Here is a 20,541-nt window from a genome sequence, read left to right on the forward strand (position 1 = left end):
TGTATGGATTCAGTTTGAGGAGGGAGAATTACAGCAGAGGCCAAGCTCTGCAGAAACCCATGCCACGTGGCAGATGATGCATTTATCTTGTTCTCCTTCTCCTACCCACCTCACAAACACCATAACCAGATCTTATACAGAACCAATAACAACAATAAACCCACATCTCATGACCAAAGAGTCTTCAGGAAGACAATGAGGAATGTGGAGATTCTAACACACTTCAGCTCTTCCCTTGTGGTGATGATGCAAAAAAGGAGACCAAGCTGAGTATTCAATCAATGAATAGAGACTTCACTCCATACCAGTTTTTCGAGTTCCTTCCCATGAAGAACTGAAGGAGAATAACTTAGTAGTTTACCCATTTGTCATAATGTATGTGAGAAGTAAGATGATGGGTCATGTTTAGATTTTGTTGTTATTGGAAACTTTTACTGTTCTTGTTGTGAACTGCAGAGGTTGGTGGATGTTAGGTATTTAGTGAGGTGGGTATGAAGGAGGTTTCCTTAAACTGTACTTCCATCATGTTGTTCAAATCAATGAAGAGCTTCATGAAAGTAAATATTACAGGTTTCAATGTTGAAACTTGACAGGTCTACCTATCTATCTCTTATGCCCCTATTATAGTAGTTTCAGAGAGTGGTGATGGAGACTTTGGGTTCATCAATTGAGGTATTGAATGTGAAATATGAATCAGATGTGAAAGAGTTTGATCGATCGATGTTGAAATAACTTATAATTTGGGTTGAAGACATACGTTGCATTCCCTTACACATGGAAACCAGATGTTTTTAAAATTGACATTCCTCTTATGGAGAGGTTATTTTAAGGGGACAATGAACAAACTTGGGAAACTGATAACAATTGCACAATAAACATAATAAACCTAAGAAAAGAAACTAAAACAAGACATTCTTATAAAACATAGGAACAAAGCTCAATCAATATATGGCAGTTTTCATGAAGTGTAAATTCTGCTTGGAAGCTCTACATGAAATTAATTTTAAAGGTCTTTTAACATCATAAAGGAATTAACTCCTATATTTATTCACTTTGAGCATTCAAGTCTTCAGGGAGAGATGTCAGAGTGCATAAAAAACTTCAACACCAAATCATATAAGAGAAGGATAAAAGAAGAATATTAGGGATTAACACAAAAAAATCTTCAACTTCTATCCTATTAAAACACATAATGTTTTTTATTTTTGGACTGTTAAATTATCAATAAAGAATTGGAGAATTATATCATATTAGAACAATAAATATCTCAATCAATAAATAGTTTAAAAGGAAATGGTGAAGGTTCTCATGTTACATTATTTTAGAACATTTATGAAAGTTTTGAAATATAAATCTTTCTCTTTCAACCCATAGTTTCCATTTAAAAAAAAAATTAATAATTTTAGCTAATTTCTCTTCTACTAAAATACCTTGGCCCATTTTAAAAATACAGTCTTCAATGGATACAAAATCTTGATGATATTTTAAATGCTTTAATCTCGTGTTAACTCAATCACCATTTCTTTCTCCCAAGTCTGTAAAATCAATTGCTATAAATGACAAAACTATCTACCACTACTCCTTCAATGTGTATTTATTAGTATTCATTTCTATTATTCTATCTCTCATTTTTCTGTACCATAATGTTTTATGATATGTATCAATATTTATTGAACAAAAATCAAGTACTTGATACTATTTTGCACATTGAGAAAGTCTCATTACCTTATAAAACCAAAATAATTGGCTCTCTAAACACTTAACAAATGCTTACACGTGTATTTGCACGTGCATTTTTACTAGTATATATATATATATATAATATGATTGCATCATCATACACTTAATGATTTCATCATCATTACACCCACTTTTATTCATATTAATTGAATAATCCACATATGATATGCATTTCAATAACATACATGGTTTATCCCAAAATCGGAAAAACATATAACAGACTATAACTCTCATGCTCAACTACATAACCAATCATATGCATATAAGACATAGCTATAACCAATCAATCAATCATATGTATATAATTAAAACAATAAACACAAAGTCACAAAAAACTTTATATTTTTTTCTTTCTCTTCTTCTTTTGTAGTTGATTCTAATATTAGTCCTGATTCAATTACTTGGCATGCTAAACTAGGACACATAGGTCGTGATAGGATGGGACGGCTAGCTCGAGAAGGCCTTATTGGCTCACTCGCTAAAGTCAACTTACCGACATGTGAGACCTGTTTAGCGGGTAAGGCCCATCGAAAGCCTTTTGGAAAGGCTAAACGGGCAACCCAGACCCTAGAGCTTGTCCATTCAGACATCTGTGGACCAATGAACGTGAAGGCACATCATGATGCTTCCTATTTTCTCACCTTTATCGATGATTATTCGCGATATGGTTATGTGTATTTGATCCCTCACCGCTACGAAGTGCAAGATTGCTTCAAACGCTTTGTAGCAGATGTTGAGAATCAGCAAGGCAAGAGGTTAAAAACTCTGCGCACTGACCGAGGACGCAAGTATCTATCAGATCAATTTAAAGAGATGTGTGAGGAAAAAGGAATCACTAGGCAGCTAACTATTCCCCACACTCCACAACAAAATGGTGTTGCAGAGCAGAGGAATAGGACGCTTTTAAATATGGTTAGATCGATGATGGCACAGGCCAACCTCCCAATATCTTTTTGGGAAGATGCTATGTTGACCGCTGCTTACGTCCTTAACCACGTGCCATCACAGTCAGTTCCCTCCACTCCCTATGAATTGTGGAAAGGCGTAAAGCCCACTTTGGGGCATATGCGACCATGGGGATGTGCAGGATATGTTCATAGTACCTCCCATAAGTTTGGAAAACTTGGTCCTAGAGCTAAAAAGAGTATCTTTATAAGATATTCCGATACCTCGAAAGGCTAAGTAGTGTACGGTGAACATCAAGATGCAGGAATGACACAAAGTGAGTCCCGCGGTGTGGATTTTCTTGAGATCGATTTCCCTAGCATCAGTGATGCTGGTAGAGACCTTGATCTTTTTGAGATAGAGACTGATGAAAGCGTTTCACCTACTCTTGGTGAGGGTGAGGAATTAAACACTCATCAAGAGATCGCCAGAGAGGGTGAGAGTGATCATCAACCCAGTGGGAGTGTGCTACCTAATGAAAGCGCATAACCCGCGGGTCAAGAACCCTCTGCACGTAAGAGCACATGTGGACACGTTCTCTGACGTCGTTTTGAGATTGAAGGGGACGCTGCCCTCGTCTGTGTCCTGAGGGATGAGGATGAGCCAACCTCAGTGAGTGAGGCGCTCTCTTCTCCAGCTAAGGAAATGTGGCAAGTTGCTATGGAAGATGACTTGAGTTCTATGGGCAAGAACCAAGTCTGGGAGTTAGTTGATCTTCCACTTGGGCCCAAGGCCATCGGGAACAAGTGGGTACTGAAGGTCAAACGAAAGGCAGATGGATCAATTGACAAGTATAAGGCACGTCTTGTGGTGAAGGGCTATACTCAAAAGGAGGGTATAGACTATGATGAGACGTTCTCCCCTGTGGTGAGAATGGCCTCAATTCGCCTCACTCTAACCATTGTCGCAAAGTTGGATTTGGAACTCTACCAAATGGACGTTAAAACTGCTTTTCTCAATGGAGAATTGGATGAGGAGATCTTTATAGCTCAGCCTGTGGACTTTGAGAAGAAGGGACATGAGCCCAAAGTATGTCATCTCAAACGTTCCATCTATGGCCTTAAGCAATCGTCCAGGCAGTGGTACATTAGATTTCACCATGCCATTACCACTGCGGGTTTTGACATGATTGAAGAGGACCACTGTGTGTATGTTAAACGGTCCAAGGCGGGGTTTCTCATCCTATCATTGTATGTTGACGACATCTTGTTGGCTGGGAATGACATTGAAATGATTGTCGCCACTAAAGAGTGGTTGTCCTCCACTTTTGAGATGAAGGACACGGGTGAGGCCAACTTTGTGTTGGGCGTGAAGATTGTGAGGGATCTTACTAGAAGACTTCTTAGTTTGTCTCAAGAGACTTACATAAAGAAAGTCCTGGAGCGGTTCCATATGAGCAACTCGAAACCCATTGACATTCCAATGGACAAGGCATGCACTTTGAGCCTAGACCAATGCCCTAAGAGTGATGAAGAGAGAAATCAAATGTCCAAAATACCCTATGCAGCGGTAGTAGGCAGTCTGATGTATGCGATGATGTGCACGCGTCTAGATATTTGCTTTGCCATTGGCATGGTGAGCCATTACCAGAGTAACCCAGGGGCAGTTCATTGGCAGGCAATTAAGAGGATACTTCGATACCTACGTGGCACTACAGACCTCTCGCTCACCTTCAGTGGTTCAGACTTGAGACTGAGAGGCTACAGTGATGCTGATTGGGCTAGTGATAGAGACGAGCGCAAGTCCACTTTGGGGTATGCGTTTGTCTTGGGAGGCGGGGCTTTCACTTAAAATAGCAAGAAACAAACCTGCATCGCCCTGTCCACGATGGAGTTTGAGTACGTCGCATGTTCGGCAGCTGTACAAGAGGCTGTTTGGCTCAGGAGGTTTTTGCAGAGACTTAACGTTTCTGCTCACTCAGATGACGCTATGCTTATACACTGTGACAGCACGACAGCGCTTGCATTTGCGAAGGACCCCAAGTTCCATGGTAGAGCCAAGCACATTGACATACGGTATCACTACATTCGAGACATGGTAGCGCGAGGTGAAGTGGTTCTGCAACATATCTCCACTAGCAATATGCTGGCTGATCCATTGACTAAGCCCATTGCCAGAGATGTTTTCCTAGTTCACGTTAGGAACTTGGGACTCAGGCGGATCTTATATGTATTTGCTTTGAGAACACTTTGTTTGTGATGGACATTTATCTGTATTTCTCTTACATTTATTGATGAGCATATATTTGTTTGAGTAATCTTGTGTGTATACATTCATTGTTTGTAAAGATGTCACCAGGCATAGAATCGACCCACTCACACCGGTGATTTGCCTTGGTGCTGGGGTGTAGCGAGCGAGATGAGCCCATAAGCATGTGTGCTTTATGGCACCTTAGTTAGAGCTAAGATGAGACCTTTACTTGGTCCAACTTGGAAGATACCACACTTCCAAGTAGCCTGTTGGTAGCCAGATGTGAGGTTCTAGGCAGAAACCATGAGGGTGACTATGCTAGAAACTCAGGTTAGGCGCTTAGAGAAGCGACTAGACTAAGATCTGTATGGCATTTATTTATTGTGAGTGACATGCCCACCCTAGTGGGAGTTACGCTATAGCATGCACATCATACTGCATGTGCTCATGTCGACCGATTGTGAGAGTGACTGAATGGATCCCTGCTTCGCCACTGTGTGAACCACGTGGATTATATTAATCCTACAGTACCCTTATTACCTGAGACAATGTCACTAAAAAGACACCCAATGACGCTACTTTGACGTTCTCCTTAGGACCATGGATGATGTGGTCCAACGGGAAGCGATTGGGAAAGCTGTTGGGGATATTTAGATTGACATGAGGGGCTCAAGGAAAACCATTGGACGTTGCACCTTTGTTATGTGACTCATTGCCCAGGCGATGTGTCGTATTTGTGATCGACGCAGTCATGAATACATTACATACCAAGGATTAACATTGCTCATCATGAGGGGTCGAGAATGTTAGATCGAGTGCAAATGGATCGTTTGGGGTATTTTGAGACTTTTTTTAGAGTGATGTACTATGTTGGCTAGATGGAAGTTTGATATAGTACTCCTACCTTGTATCATCTTGACAGGTCGCAAGCCCAATTACCTGTATGGAGGATAACGCGGAATGAGCGAAACTTGAATGCATAATATATGCGCCCTGTGTGGGTGAGTGGGAGATGTAAATCGGTGATGGGCCTGCGGCCCAGCTGGTCCGCCCACATGGGGTAGGCCGGCCGAGCCAATAACGAGAGAGAGAGAGAGAGGGACGGTCACTCAAGTGACCGATCCCTCCTCTGATTGGCCAATCCCAGGATATAGTCTATATATAGACATAAGGCATAAACCCTAGGAGCATGAACTAATTAAATCTCTCCCTCCTTTCAAGTTCTGCGTTTCCTAGGGTTTCCATCGTTGCCTAGGGTTTTGTGGTGTGGAGTTCTCTAGAGATCGCGTTGTGCTCGTAACTGCAAGCTGCCTTCGAACGTCCCTTCTGCTGCAATTTCATTCGGTTCAGGTAATCCCTAAACCTATGTGACTAATGGAATGCTCGAAGGCTAACATCTACAATAATGAATTATATGCATCTTTTATAGACTACGGAAATACAGGAACCGCACAAGAAATGGAACTCAGAGAACTCAAAGGACTTCAAAAGTCACTTCTATTGGACTGCAGGAAAATAACAATCTGGACAGATTCAAAGGAGCTAAAGAATTGGCCAACTTGCCAAGAAAAGCATCCTTGGCCGTGGGAACTCTATCACCTTTTGTTAGACATCAAACACTTTATAGATTCATTTTGGTCTGTAAATATTATCAAGCAATCTAGATATCTAATACAGCCAGCTCATAATCTGGCAAACTATGCTAGGAAAGAACTTAAATCATCAGCATGACATCTAATGTTCCTATTATGTTTTAATTAGATTATCTTTATTTCATAAAATAAAATAAAAAAATAAAGCAAGTAAAATAATAGAAAATCAGTGAAACTGACTAGTAAGATCTCCAAGTTTTTGAATCAAAATCTCAAAGAGGTTTATTTTTTTATTTTTTTTGAATTTTTTTCTTTCTTTGAGATTCTAATTTCTAGGGTTATCACCAATTCCAACTGGTTTCAATCCAGTCGATCCCTTATCCAACTCCGTATATTATGTGGGTCTTGGAGAGGCCCCAACAAATCGTACGCATAGTTTCATCCAAAAAGAGAAAAACACAGAAGTCGTAGGCACAGTTCACTTCTGGGAAACAACTATCTGGAAACCATTAGAACATAAAACTCACCGCTATCTTATAAAAAAAAACCCCAAATGAACATAGACGAACAAAAGTGGCCCTCTTATGATCCACCACCATTATCATCATCTGTAGTCATGTACAATAACTGCCCCAAACTGGATTGTTTTACAACGAAGGCAAAAAAAATACCCTCTCCCTTCCTATCACTTTATTTCCAGGTGCAACCAGGCATCATAGAACTGCCACAAAATCTCCCAAACTGTTTTAGTGGGATGAGTCTGCCACTTTCTGCAAGAGAGACCAAGAAGAGTTAGGTAGTAGAAAGAAATTATCTTGCATCCAACCATGTGGTTCATCCAACATCCATACTTTCAGTAGAAGGGGAAGTCCAGACTCCTGAATTTGACATTATACTAATCCAGGGATTTCTCTTAAATCGTGTAGCAAGGCTTTCCATATGAGAGACTTTGTGGCCCCTTAGGATAGAAGACCCCAACACATTTCACTGATGATATTTCACCCACAAACAAGCAGAAGTGCCTCAGAAATGAAATCAAATTATTAAAACTTGGGCAAGAGATTGCTGCCTGGTCGTGTGGCCCTTGCACCAGCATGGGTATGGGGGCCAATGAGAGTGCGCATAGGGCATCAACATGGATGAAATTTTTTAATATGGGGGCAGGGAGGTAATTTTGTGTGATCCTGTGTCGGAGCACAACAGGGGCCACATGACCAGGCAATGTTGTTTTTCCCTTAAAAATTAATATCAGAGGGGAAAAAAAAAGGGCCACTAGATTTGAAAGAGTATTGGTCATTTCTGCCAAGATTTTGCCAGTTGAGATGGTTATCAAGTCCTATACAAAGGCCACTACACATACATCCACATCTGCAACATAGGCGGGTATCGAGTGAACAAATGTCAGTAACAATAATAAAATTTGATTTTATGCTTATATGATGAATAAATATTATTTTTAACATGAAAATGAAAATTTATATAGAAGCTTCCAACATATCTCCATACTCCTGTTGCATCACAGCCGCTTCTCCCCAACAACTGGGAAAAAGACACTGAATTAAATTGTTCTGTACATTAATGAGCAATACAACACGGATACTCCCAAATGCCATCACTATCACTACAGATATTGGTCATATGCGAAAGTGAGATCATAATGAGAAATAACTACTAAGGCTGTGTTTGGTATGCATTCCAAGTCAATTTCGCATTCTCGGACGATAAAAATAGTTGTTTTTACCATCCGAGAATGCGAAATTGACCTAGAATGCATTCCAAGAATGCATACCAAACACAGCCTTAAATTCCAAGTTTTGAAGAATAAACAATTACCTCATCCTCCTTGTCTTTCTTGCCTCCAGTAAAGAACTTGTAGCCTCCATAGAAAAGTAATCCCCAGCCAGATAAAGAGACAATCACAAACTGCATAGGATTGGGAGCACCAATTAATACTAGATCATAACAATTCTAGACATAGTTGTCAAGGCACTGCCTTGGTGACTTGTTGATGTCACCTTCAGGTCTAGGCCCCCTCAATGCCTTTGGTCACCTAGACACCGTGACAACTATGATTCTAGATTTACGCCCCAGTAAATTAAAGAGAATTCAAACATATCTATACAACCTCACAAGGAGGTAGTAAGTCAAAAGTATTGAAATCAGAATTCATCAAAACAATGTTATATAACTAATTTAGTCCAGAATATAGCATAATTTTTTTCTAAAAAAGTAGGATAAAACATGCCTTCTCAAACTCTAATAATAGGCGGCAACTCATTGAGGAAATGTAATTGGAATGACCAAAATGATGTTAATAACTAAATTACGGTTCAATGTTGCAAACTTCTAGACAAACAAAAATACAGGTAAAAGGGCACTTTCAATTTTTTTCCAGTCAAAAGGTAAAAAATAAATACAATTATTTCTCTAACCCCTCTATCCCTTCATTCCACCTCCCTCCCAAAACCAGTGGTGGGGCCGTATTAGCTGGCTAGTCTAATCCCCCCCCCCCCCAACAAAAAAAAAAGCCCAAAAATAGATGTCTCTAACATGGGAAAACCAATGTCGTAGAAAGTGATGATTCCTATGTCAGATGTTTCCATATCCTATTTCTTTGATTTCCCCTAGTACTCCCTATTATGAAACCTCAACCCAATTGATTAGAATTATATCTTGATTTACATGTACAGTAAATCAAGATATAATTCTAATCAATTGGGTTGAGGTTTCATAATAGGGAGTACAAGGGGAAATCAAAGAAATAGGGGAACCTAAATAAGGTTCCCAAACCCAACACAATTCCTAGGTCATAGATTACACATGAGACTGAGGATGCAGCACATGCGCCAAGGCGTGGAGGGTAATAATGATCCAATCGAGCTTGCCAACATTTTCAGATTGACTCAGATGATGGAGAGGATCCCTATACCAGTGGGTGAAGGATCGAGGTGAGCATGTTATGGATCAAGCTAGGGGTAAGCCCGACTCGAAGATAGCTAGTTAGATGGGTACAAATGTTGACAAGTATATGTCATCTCGCGAGGGCCATGTGCATCCATACACACCGCGACCCTTTGAGTCTCAAGCTGGTAGGGATGAGGAGGACGACCCCGAGTGGTTGCATTCCAGTGTGGGGGTTATGGGGGTGATGGAGATGATGGGAATGATGATTGGGGGTTGTGCCAAAGGTACCGGTACCATCTTTAGCTAGAGCCAGAGCCGGTGCACTTTATAGGCGGAACAGTATACTCATTCCACACAAGATGATGACCATGGTGCACGTGCCCCCACACGTGCAGGGACTATAGGCTACTCAAGAGGTCCACGTCACATATTCGTACCACCACCTGAGCAGCAGGATGATACACTGGAGTCCATGGACATCAGTATCGAGAACTTGACTGATAGTCTTGGAGGTATGAGTATGGAGGGTGGTATAGTTGGGGAGCAATGGCATGCACCATCATATGGATATGGGCCATATGGCACGGGGAGCACCAGTTTCAACTAAAGTCACTATACTGGGTGTAGTGAGTTCGGGCATGTTAGCTCTTCATCATCATTACCCCGTCTCTGAGTATAAAGGTCAGTCACACACTGAGACAGGTTTTGAGGATAGCATCTTCGGGTTCCCAACCCCCCAACCACACATGCCGGTTCTAGTTCCACATGCACTAATCAGTAGCAATGGCTCTCGCTCGAGTTCTGCACGGTTTACAGATATGGGGTACCCTCGGTTACGGTACCTCCAGTACGTTAACATCTATAGCGTTGTTGTGGATGACCTCGAGCGTTTCTTTTGCTACACTATCACATGGTCAGCTTTTGTGATTCAGTTGGAGGAAAACTTGATTCGGCATCAACAACATTCTAGTGGTTTTGATCCGGCCCGACACGACACTCATTCCAATACTAGGTGACTCACTAACATTGTTGCTCATATTGTTCACTTGTACAGTCTTATATATTGAAATCTTTGACTCTATATAACAAACAATGTTAGATGTCTGATGTATGAAATGGTTTATAATTTGACGTCATTTCCTTCGTAATGCTTATTTTTTAGGTTATTTTTACACGAATTATATGTATTCCAATACTAAAGATTGTATGAGATAGGCCATATCATTGTATATATATAGCGTAGACTACCAATCATAGGCCAAAAGTCAAACTGCCATTTTGAGTTAGTTTTAAAAAATTAAGGGTTCCATTATGTTTATAGGGCCTAAAATAGCATGGCTCGAGAACTTGGTTTCGGACCTGGTTTTGGTCAGGCCAAAAACCAAGTTGGACTGAGATCTTGGCGAGTTGGTACACTTCTTTTTTTTTTGAACTCGTTTGATGGTTTTGGTGGGGGTTTTTTGACCTAGTTTGGTCATGAAACTTGGTATACAGCCTATTTTGGGCTATTTAAACACAATGACACAATCAGATTTTCCAAAATCAAAGCCCAAATAAGAGTTTGACTTAGTGGAAAACCAGGACAGACACTTATTTATGCCTAATATCATTTAAGTAAATGTTTTTATATTTGTTATTTCATTTACTTAAGGTATTATTCATAAATAAGCAAATATACCCCCTATTTGAATCCAATAAAAATAGTTAACAAATCAAATCGCAAAAATGTCTCTGAGGCTATATCTAACCCAAAGTGGAAGAGGGCCATGTTTGAGAAAATGATGGCTATTAAGAAGAGTGGTACTTGGACACTTGTAGATCTTCCCAGGGGGAGAGTTCCAGTTGGATGCAGGTGGGTCTATACAATTAAGTATTTATCTGATGGCACTGTGGAAAGATATAAGGCCATGGAACAAGACCTTGCTGAGATCTCGATAATATCTCGCTTTTTTGAAACACTGAAACGAGATGATAGGCGAAATAGGAGGAATGCATTGTCTCGCCAAGACATCGGTCGAGATCGAGATCTTAGTGGTCTCGATCATCTCAGTGGGAAACCTTAGTATACAGACACTTACTTATGCCGGAAACCAGGATAGACAATTTCTCAGACATTTACTTAAATGATATTAGGCATAAATAAGTGCATGTCCTGGTTTCTAGCGAAAATAAGTCTTGGTATATACAGACACTTATTTATACCAGAAACCAAGACCGACACTTGCTCGAACATTTACATAAAATGATATTAGGCATAAATAAGTGTTTGTCCTGGTTTCTAACATAAATAAATTTTTGTCATGGCTTCTGGCATAAATAAGTGTCTGTACACCAAGGTTTCCCGCCGAGATGACCGAGACCACTAAGATCTCGACCAAGATCTCGGCAAAACAAAGCATTCCTCTTATTTCGCCTATCATCTCGTCTTGGTGTCTCAAAAAAGCAAGATATTACCGAGATCTCAGCGAGTTCTTGTTCCATGTAAAATAGGCTATCTTACAACTTTCATGGCCTGATTAGGTCATATACCACCAAAACCAGTTGCCGGAAAAAAAATACACCAACTTGGCCGATATCTGAGACAACTCGGTTTCAAGCCTGAGCGAAACCGAGACTTCGAACATTGCACTCAACCACTAAACTAGTCATTATTTGACCATATAAGCCAACAGTCAAATCAATCAGTCAACCCCCCTTTGAGATTCAGTTGACCACCCTTTTTTTTAGTCACTTAAATGGTCAAATTTCTCCTGTGAGATTGGTCGACTCTCTTAGTTGATAGAGTGACTAATCAATCCATTTCAAGGCACTTGGGCTTGGCCAGAACCATTACATAAAAAAAGAAATGTAACTCTAATCCTATGTCTTGTGAAGCTCAGCCTTATTCATAAATTCTTGAATAACAATTTGTAAAGCTTGTATGATGTGATCAAATGCTTCAACTATTTGGCATGGCTTCCTTGAGCATCTACATCTATGTCATACTGATTTAGGAAGCTAAACCAGTACCAAAACAGAATCGAATTCAGAGAATAAAATAATTCAGATTAGGGAGATCAAACATATAAGGAAATCAGATGATCAGACAGGAACAAAACTCAGGTTGAATTCTACTCTTAGGGTAATAAATCCCTGCTGAAAAGTCGAGGTTGATCCAAGGGTTGGATCTGGAGTTATGAAGCAATTTCAGTGATATTAGGAGGGGTATAACAGTCAAATCACAAATCAGAATACTATTCAGAAAACAGAATTATACTGGCCGATAGATTATGATCACATGACATAAATCTTAGCAATAATAATCTCCAAAACAGTAGCTCGATTCAGCAATCAGATAGATGGTATTAAACCTGGAAAACAGGAGCAAAATTGGGAGACATAATTATCTCCAGATCAGCAGGTCTGACACCAAGGAATTCTGGTTGAAGGTGTCCTCTAAGGTGAAGAACAACTCAAAAGATGACGATAATCTGATGGTCAGATTCCCTCAACCATAATTCTAGTAAAAAAATACTTGCATAAGAAATCCCAGATCAGAATATGAATTGCAGAAAACCAGAAGAATACTTGCTTGATTAATGAAGGAGAAGAAAGAGGAAGAAGAATAAGAATAAGGAAGAACACATGGCTTCTCACAGCAAGGTGGTTAGAAGGTCAAACACCAACTATCCTTGATCACACACAAGGATCTATGATCTAACACAAGGGATATCTTCATGCAAGGTAGAGAACAGCAGCAGCAGTTTTTTAAAAATAAAAACCGTGGCTATATAATGAGCCCACGGTTTCCTTTTATTGACAATAGAGAGAGAGAGTTTGAGATGGAGTTGACTTGGGAGATCCCTAGTCAACCCCACATTACAAACCACAATCCCTTTTAAAGTCTAAGTAGCCTATGTCAATTTTAAAAGTGATGTGGACTCAACTTAAAAGCAAATTAAAGAAACTGAACCTACACAAACTTCAATTGAACCCATCAGTTCAACCAAGCTGAACCAAAAACAACTAAACACAAAAGAAACTATCTTAAGACAGAATTAAAAGACTAAACAAAACTAGGCCACACTAGGCTGGCCTCTCTTGGATCTCCTGCGGTAGGTCTTCAAATCTACATCAACATTGCTCGATCATCATCATCTTCTTTGAGTCATCTTGACTTGCTTGCATAAACTCTTTCTATCTTCTGAGATGCTTAATGACTTCACTTCCCATATGATGCTTAGACATCACCTAACAAACTTGTTAGTGCATACCTCATCATCAACACTCATAATTGTCATGGCGTCGCCATGGCACATGGCGTCCTGGCGCTGGAGAAGCCTGCATGGCGACCTACGCCATGGCGTCCTTTGATTTCTTCTTCCTATCTCTCTTTCCCTCTTCGATTTCTGCCTTCCCTCTTCGATTTCTTCTTTATTTCTTCTTTCCCTCTTCGATTTCTTCTTTATTTCTTCTTTCCCTCTTCGATTTCTTCTTCTTGTCTCTCTTTCCCTCTTCGATATCTTCTTCCTGTCTCTCTGTCTCTGTTTTGCAACTAAGAAGTCGCCAGATCTGATTCCAGGAATTAAATACTCCTTGCTTAGTTGATTTCTGTGATGAGTTCTTGCTGGAATTGATAGAACATGATGTGGCGATGCTTTGCTTGAAGGTTTAGACTGGACGCCTGGACCGAGAAGAGTTGAAGGAGTTATCTCCTTCGTACTTTGCCTTTTTCCGTCCCAGGTTGAAGATAACCATAAATCCGATCGTGGGTTATTACAAACCCTTATTTTTTCCTTTTTCCTAAAGTACCCTTCTCTTCTTTTATTCCCCTTTGTCCATACTTTACACATCCCTCCAAGTTTACCCTTAGTCATTAAATCAAAACCCTTTTATGCCCTTTCTTAGATTCTGCTTAATTACAAGATTGCCATCCTTAAAAATTGAGAAACAATAGAGAAAAAATAAAACATGGCTTGAGTATACATCTATTAAACCATTAAAAATAGAGAAAATAAAAAATAAAACATGGTCGACATGCTCGCCATGGCGGGCGACATGTCGATATATCGACGTGACACCCCTCCACCAACTTGGATCGCCGTGACGCCGTAACAACTATGTCAACACTTACCTATTAAGTTGCACAAAACAAGGTTTGTTATATACATTCTAGAGCAACCGGAATGTTCATCATTAAGACACTAACATGCTTAGAACACCCAGAGTAGTACATTGTCATGTGCCAGTAATGACAGTACCTCCGAGATAATATACCACTAAGTACCATAAACATGTTTGAGGAGCCATTGGAACTTTACTAGTCCTCTGCCACTCATGACATTATTTCTGGTATAGTCTTTCCATCAAATAGTAACATGCTTAGTCCCACACTAAGGCATGTTTATTCCATTGGCGTTCATTTGTTTGGTTACCACCAAACACTCATATTTATTATCATTAAAACTTTTCAAATAACAATCCGTCAAACCAGCAGTTTGAAAATTATTTACAAATCTCTGAAGCAGAACCTGGCAGAAGTTTCAGATCCAGCTTTGGATCTCTCAGCCTTTGTGTTTCAATCTGAAACTCAGCAAGATGAGTCCCCCCCCCCCCTCCCTCAGTTTGTGAATACTCCACAAAATCTTAGGACAAAGGTCCAGGCTGAGGGAGATTCAACTCCTTTTCCTTCTGTCCAGTCTACCGCCCAAAACAGGGAATGGATGCTTTGCTTTAACTGAAAATTGTAACAGAAAATTAAGGAAGAAGAAGGTTAAGAACAGAGAAGGAGAGGAAGAGTGGCTCACTGCTGAAGGCTGAAGGAGAATTCGATGTGATGTTGCACAGGGGAGAAAAAAGGAGACGGCCCTATCGCTCAGCAGAACATCACCAGTTCATGCAAACAACAACTCTTAAAAAGAACAAATATTCTTAACTAAATCTGATCGATGGTGGTATGCTTACACGTGTAGTTTATTTGCTAACAAGATTGATTCAAACTGCGAAACTGAAAAAAAACTGGATTCTACCTCCAACTGCCACTATCGATAACTGAAACAAACTGGACTCTCTCTCCTACTGCCACTATTGATAGCTAGACAAGCATACAATAAAAAAATAATAATAACGATAATAATAATAATAATAAATATGAGAGTACAAAAAAATATTCACTAAAAAAGAAATAATTTCCCTAGCTACCGACACTAGAACTGAAGCCAAGTTTATACCAGGTTCTCCTTGGCCTGGGTTTACAAATTGGGTCAAACCGGTTAAACTAGGCTAGTGCAACTGCATCAAGGGATGATAAAGGGAACAAAAAATCCTGTGGTCAGAGTCAATATTACCCATTCAATGAGAGAATTGACCCCAAAATAATTTCATCCATAATTGAATAAGCTAGAGTCTGACATGTGAAGTCAATATTCAAAAATTTTATTTCACTAGTTTGGATTACTAAATGAAGCTTAACAATATCCCAAGTCAGCTTAAATTCAAATTCTTTTTCCCTTAAAATTATATGGTTCAACTTAATCCAATTTGTAATAAAAACTCCAACGAGCACCTTGCTACAACCAAATTCTGATAAGAAATTATAATGATGCGAACAAACAATGCCTCAATTATGACATGCCTGAAAAGGAGCCAATGATAAAAATGGGATCCAGAGCTTACCTAAATCACATCTAGCATTGAAGAGTTCAAATTTGGAACTGGAAAAAATAGTATAGAGCTACAAGCATACAACTGAACCCATATAATAGTATGCACCAAATTCACAGCCTATCTTCATCCTTCGGATCACACGACAATCCCCTGGAATATTGCTCCTAATTTTTTGGAACTGGCAGAACTAACAGCAAATTTTTCAACAGTAACTTTTGGTTTGTGTATTGATAACTCCATCCTGGAATATCTATGGAACCTAGCTCGTAAATCCATTGAGGACTGGTATAGTAATCCTACAATGGGAAGGGTTGTATTTGGTTTTTAATCTAATATATTTCTTTCCTTTTATCAAAAATAAATAAATTTCACAGCCTACTCATGTGGAAAAGAGAAAAGAACGCCCAGTCATCTTGAAGAAACTTAGTAATGACAATATTAACAGCATAAGACGAAATATCGGCCTCAGCTGCAACAAAAAAATACTCACATGCTCTTCCTTCCATTTTGACGGGCTCAAAGGGTCCTCCCAAAAGTTTACCTTGGCGGGTCCATGATGATCTGCATTTTAGGGAATAAGCAAGTTTGTGACTCAGTTAAGGAAGAGCTAAAGATATCTCCTAATCAGATTCATAAAACAATCAGCAATGCCAGGACAGTAGGATCCCATATGCATGGACATATTCATCAAAACAGATCAAGAATATTTAAATAGTTGCATGGTCCATAAAGAGGAAGCGCAATGGAAATAGAAGAAATAATGATAGACAAACTATTAGCGAAATAACTTCTGGAAATACAATGAAAGAAATCATGAAACCCGCAAAACAGCCACTCTTTGAGATTCAAAACTCTAGAATCATAGTTATATGATCATTACTTTTTTCCCCCTACAAATAATGAAGATTATCTCAAGAAGAACAGAATGGCATTAAAACAAAAAACCGTGCCAGCATGGTAGAAAAACATATTTTTGGCCAATGAATCTATTTGTAATTAGAAGTGTAATAAAAAAAACATTAATCAACATTTCACTTCTCATTTATACGTGAATTGCCACATCCACACATGATTCAGTGTGACTCATCTACATAGTTTCAGTAGTCAACAAGTAAGGTGCCAAAGGAACTGAAGCGCCCCCTCCGCCAACCCCCACCCCGCATCCAAAAAAAAAAAAACAAAGAAAAAGGCAGTGGGAGGCTGCTTTATGATTTTCTGTTAGTTTGTAGATACAAAAATAATTTCTGACCTCGCTGGTAGAATGACAAATTAAAACTAAAAGATAAAGAAAAGGCTTGACATTCCCAATCTATGTGAATGAGATCGACGTTCATAAGAAGAAGAAACGATTTAGTCAAAATTCCAAAGTGAATCTAAAGGAGGAGGCGATGGGGGGGAAGGAAATGAGATATGTACCTCCACCACCGGCGAGACCGCGCCGCTGGATTAACTTAGATGCTTGAACCACCGAAGTCGACGATGTCGGAGAGGAAAGGCGAGCTAGAGATGCGGTTTGACGAGCTGCTGCTGCCCAGGCTGCCATGGTTAGAAACTTTAAGGGTTCTTTAGAAAGGCAATGTGAACCAGAGAAAAATAGAGAAACAAAACGAGAGAGTGCGACACCACACCACCGCTTGTTGTCTTTGAGAAATGGAAAAAACCTGAGAGAAAGAACGCCCTTCTATTTTATCGCATATTCTTTTTTTTCTGTTTTTTTTTTTTTTTTCTTTTTTGTTTTTTTGTTTGGTTTTTGGGTTTTTGAGCCGGAGGTGTCCGACCCTGCACACGAACCGCGAGGTACTGAGCTCCCATGTTCACCAAGGAGTTTCCTCCCAGGGCTCGTGCACAGCCCCGCATATTCTTTTCTTTTTCTGAAGACCAAAATGTCATTCCTATAATTTCGAAATTTCCTCCAATCATGTACAGGGTTTTAAAACTAGGAATCGGTAACGAAACCTGCTGGAATCAGTCCAAAGAACCCTAGAATCGGTCATTTGATCTAAAAATTGACCGATTCAAGGGAGTCTTGGCATGAATATTTTGATCTAAATTGGCAAGAATCAGGATCGGTGCTGATTCACTTATCTGATTTCCGATTTTTGAAACCTTGATCATGTACTCATGTGTTGATGCTCCACTCATAATTTTCCCACTTCCTATCTATGAAACCGTATACAACTTGAGATCTCTCAGGCTACTCCTCATGGATGGAAAAAGGTATACATGGGTATTCTGGTTAATACATCGCATCAAATACGCTTGGTTTATTCCACTCTGACTATAAGCTCGGAGGCTGGACTGCTGTCACTGCCCTTTTATTGGGATTAAATAAATCGGGCATGTTGCGTCAGGAAATTGTATCACAGCGTCCTGTGCCTGCAAAATGAGATTAGCAGAGAGGACCGGGCTGTGCCGGCGATTCCACTCCGATGCCAAAGTCAGAATCCTTGCAATAGATGAGACTAATGGAATTTAGATGATCGTAGAAGGATGTTACCTCCCTTATTTATGGTGGGTGATGGGCAGAATCGTGCCCTAATAGGAAAGTTGGGTTCTTGGAGTGGAGTGAGAGTGTTTAGGAGTGATTTCAGGGATAACGTTCATCCCATGATTCCCTTGGCGCCTGATTAGGCATCGTACAGGCGATAATCTTGGACCACGTTGGTTAGTGGCAAGTTTTGAGTTAGTTAGGCGAAGTATTGAGGTCGCCCCTTCATGGCATGGGCCAGGTCGCCGTCCTTTGGGTGGTGACACAGTGGCCTCCTGCGATGGCACAAGTCGCGCTCTCGTACCCCGCGATGTATGCCATTCGGCTGTTCTCGCTCTTGGTGAGCTCGTCGGTTTACTTCTGGCCTTTGTGGCCCCAGCTCGTTCCTCGCGTACTCCTCAGCTCATTCTCGTAAGGAGAGATCTCCTGACCTATCACGAGCCCCCTACTCCCTTGGGCGTTCTACGCCCAGGGGAGTTGAATCGATTTTGAATTCTCTGGCGTCTGCTCTTGCGCGTGCAAACATGACGTTTTGATAGCTGGATGTGACTTGACGTTCCAGTCGTCGGCTGACGTGTGGCTTAGGTCATAATGGCACCTCGATCCGAACCCTCGTCATTTCGACTTGGCGACGTTTGATGTCCCACACGCTGCTGGCCACGTGGCCGTAGGTATTATGAGGTCTAGGCTTGATCTACGGCCGCTTGATCTCTGTCGCGGCGAGGTGCCCATTGGTGGTGGGACACGTGTTGGGAGTCTTTATGACGCCTCGGGTATGCCCAACGTTGTTCATCCTCGGCCCTTCGATGGCTTTTGCCCTTGACCGTTGGATCTGGATGGTTCTTCTTCATCTCTTGGCCTATAAATTAGGGCTTTCTGCCCCATTGCACTTCTTACTGCTACTTTGCGATTTTTAGACTTTTGTTTTCTCTTGTCTTCTTGCTGCTGCTCCTTACTCTAGTGCCCTGACATTTTCATCGGTCATTTGCCAGCGCCTTTAGCGAATCCTGTTCTGGTGCGCTCGTGCTGCTCGCCCTGTCTAAGCTTCGTCCTTCGTGCACGAACTTCATCTTTCCTCTCGCAAACTTTCTAGCCAGTAAGCTTTATGCAACCATGTTTTCTTCTTCTTCTCAGGCAGAGCCTGACAGGGTCTCCGACAAAGTTGCTGGCATGAGTGGGGGTTTTGACCCCGAGGTCAGTTCTGAGAGGACCCAGGAAGAGCGGTCTACGCTCTTCGGGTCAAAGAAATTCAGTCACTGCCAAATATGGCCATTTGGCCCGTTCTTCGTCCACTCACCCTAGTTTGGGCACTCTGACCCTTGCTGTAGCCATGGAGGAGTGAACTGCTGAGGGCAGTGAGGCTCACGACGAGGAGGAAGTAGAGGGTTCCACCTCTGAGGCCTCTGAGGAGGGCACCACAGGGGTGGAGACCTATGAGAGCACTCTGATCGAGCGCTCTCTGATTGCTCTAAGGGACCATTACGGGTTCCCCAAGGAGGTGCACACCTGGGTGCCAACCCCAGAGGAGAGGGCGAATACTTTACGCCCTGGGATAGTGTGTCTATATGAGGTCGCATTCCAGAGCGGCCTCCGTTTGCCCATTCACCAATTCGTGGTGGATGTCCTTCGCCACTACACCCTTTCTCCGGGTAAGCTAGTAGCGAACTCCTGGATGCAGCTCTTTGGCTTCTACATGTTCTTCGCCCAGCTTGATCGCAGGCCGTCATGGCCCTCTTTGCTTTTTTCTTTATGTTGAAGAAGACTACGGACAAGTGGTTCTACTTGGCCTTGAGCGGCATGAGGGGGTCGTTGAAGGCCGTGCACTTCATAAGCCACATGCCCCAGTCTGCGAAGAAATGGAAGGATCACTTCTTCTATGCGAGCATTCCTGGCGACCCCTTTAAGGCAGAGTGGGAGAAGGTCCGGTTGAGGATCATGAATGCCGTACCCATGCTGAGCCAGTACGACCAGGATTCTCTCAGCTTGTGCATGCAGGGCAAGGCCTTCAACGTGCACAAGTTGAAGAACGAGGATCTG

The 20,541-nt window shown here is 41.1% G+C and overlaps 1 protein-coding gene across 1 annotated transcript; it reads right to left on the reverse strand.

Annotated features, from left to right (window-relative positions):
- Window positions 1-7,016: 7,016 nt before the first annotated feature.
- On the reverse strand, window positions 7,017-17,616 carry LOC122661075. The gene is made up of 4 exons (XM_043856390.1): window positions 17,433-17,616; window positions 16,507-16,577; window positions 8,301-8,390; window positions 7,017-7,237 (listed from the first exon to the last, which is right to left on the reverse strand). Exons 1-4 carry the CDS (start codon window positions 17,557-17,559, stop codon window positions 7,214-7,216), a joined length of 312 nt encoding a protein of 103 aa, XP_043712325.1. The 5' UTR covers window positions 17,560-17,616; the 3' UTR covers window positions 7,017-7,213.
- Between the last annotated feature and the right edge of the window lie 2,925 nt (window positions 17,617-20,541).

This window comes from Telopea speciosissima, chromosome 1 (assembly GCF_018873765.1).
Source record: "Telopea speciosissima isolate NSW1024214 ecotype Mountain lineage chromosome 1, Tspe_v1, whole genome shotgun sequence".
NCBI lineage: Eukaryota > Viridiplantae > Streptophyta > Magnoliopsida > Proteales > Proteaceae > Telopea > Telopea speciosissima.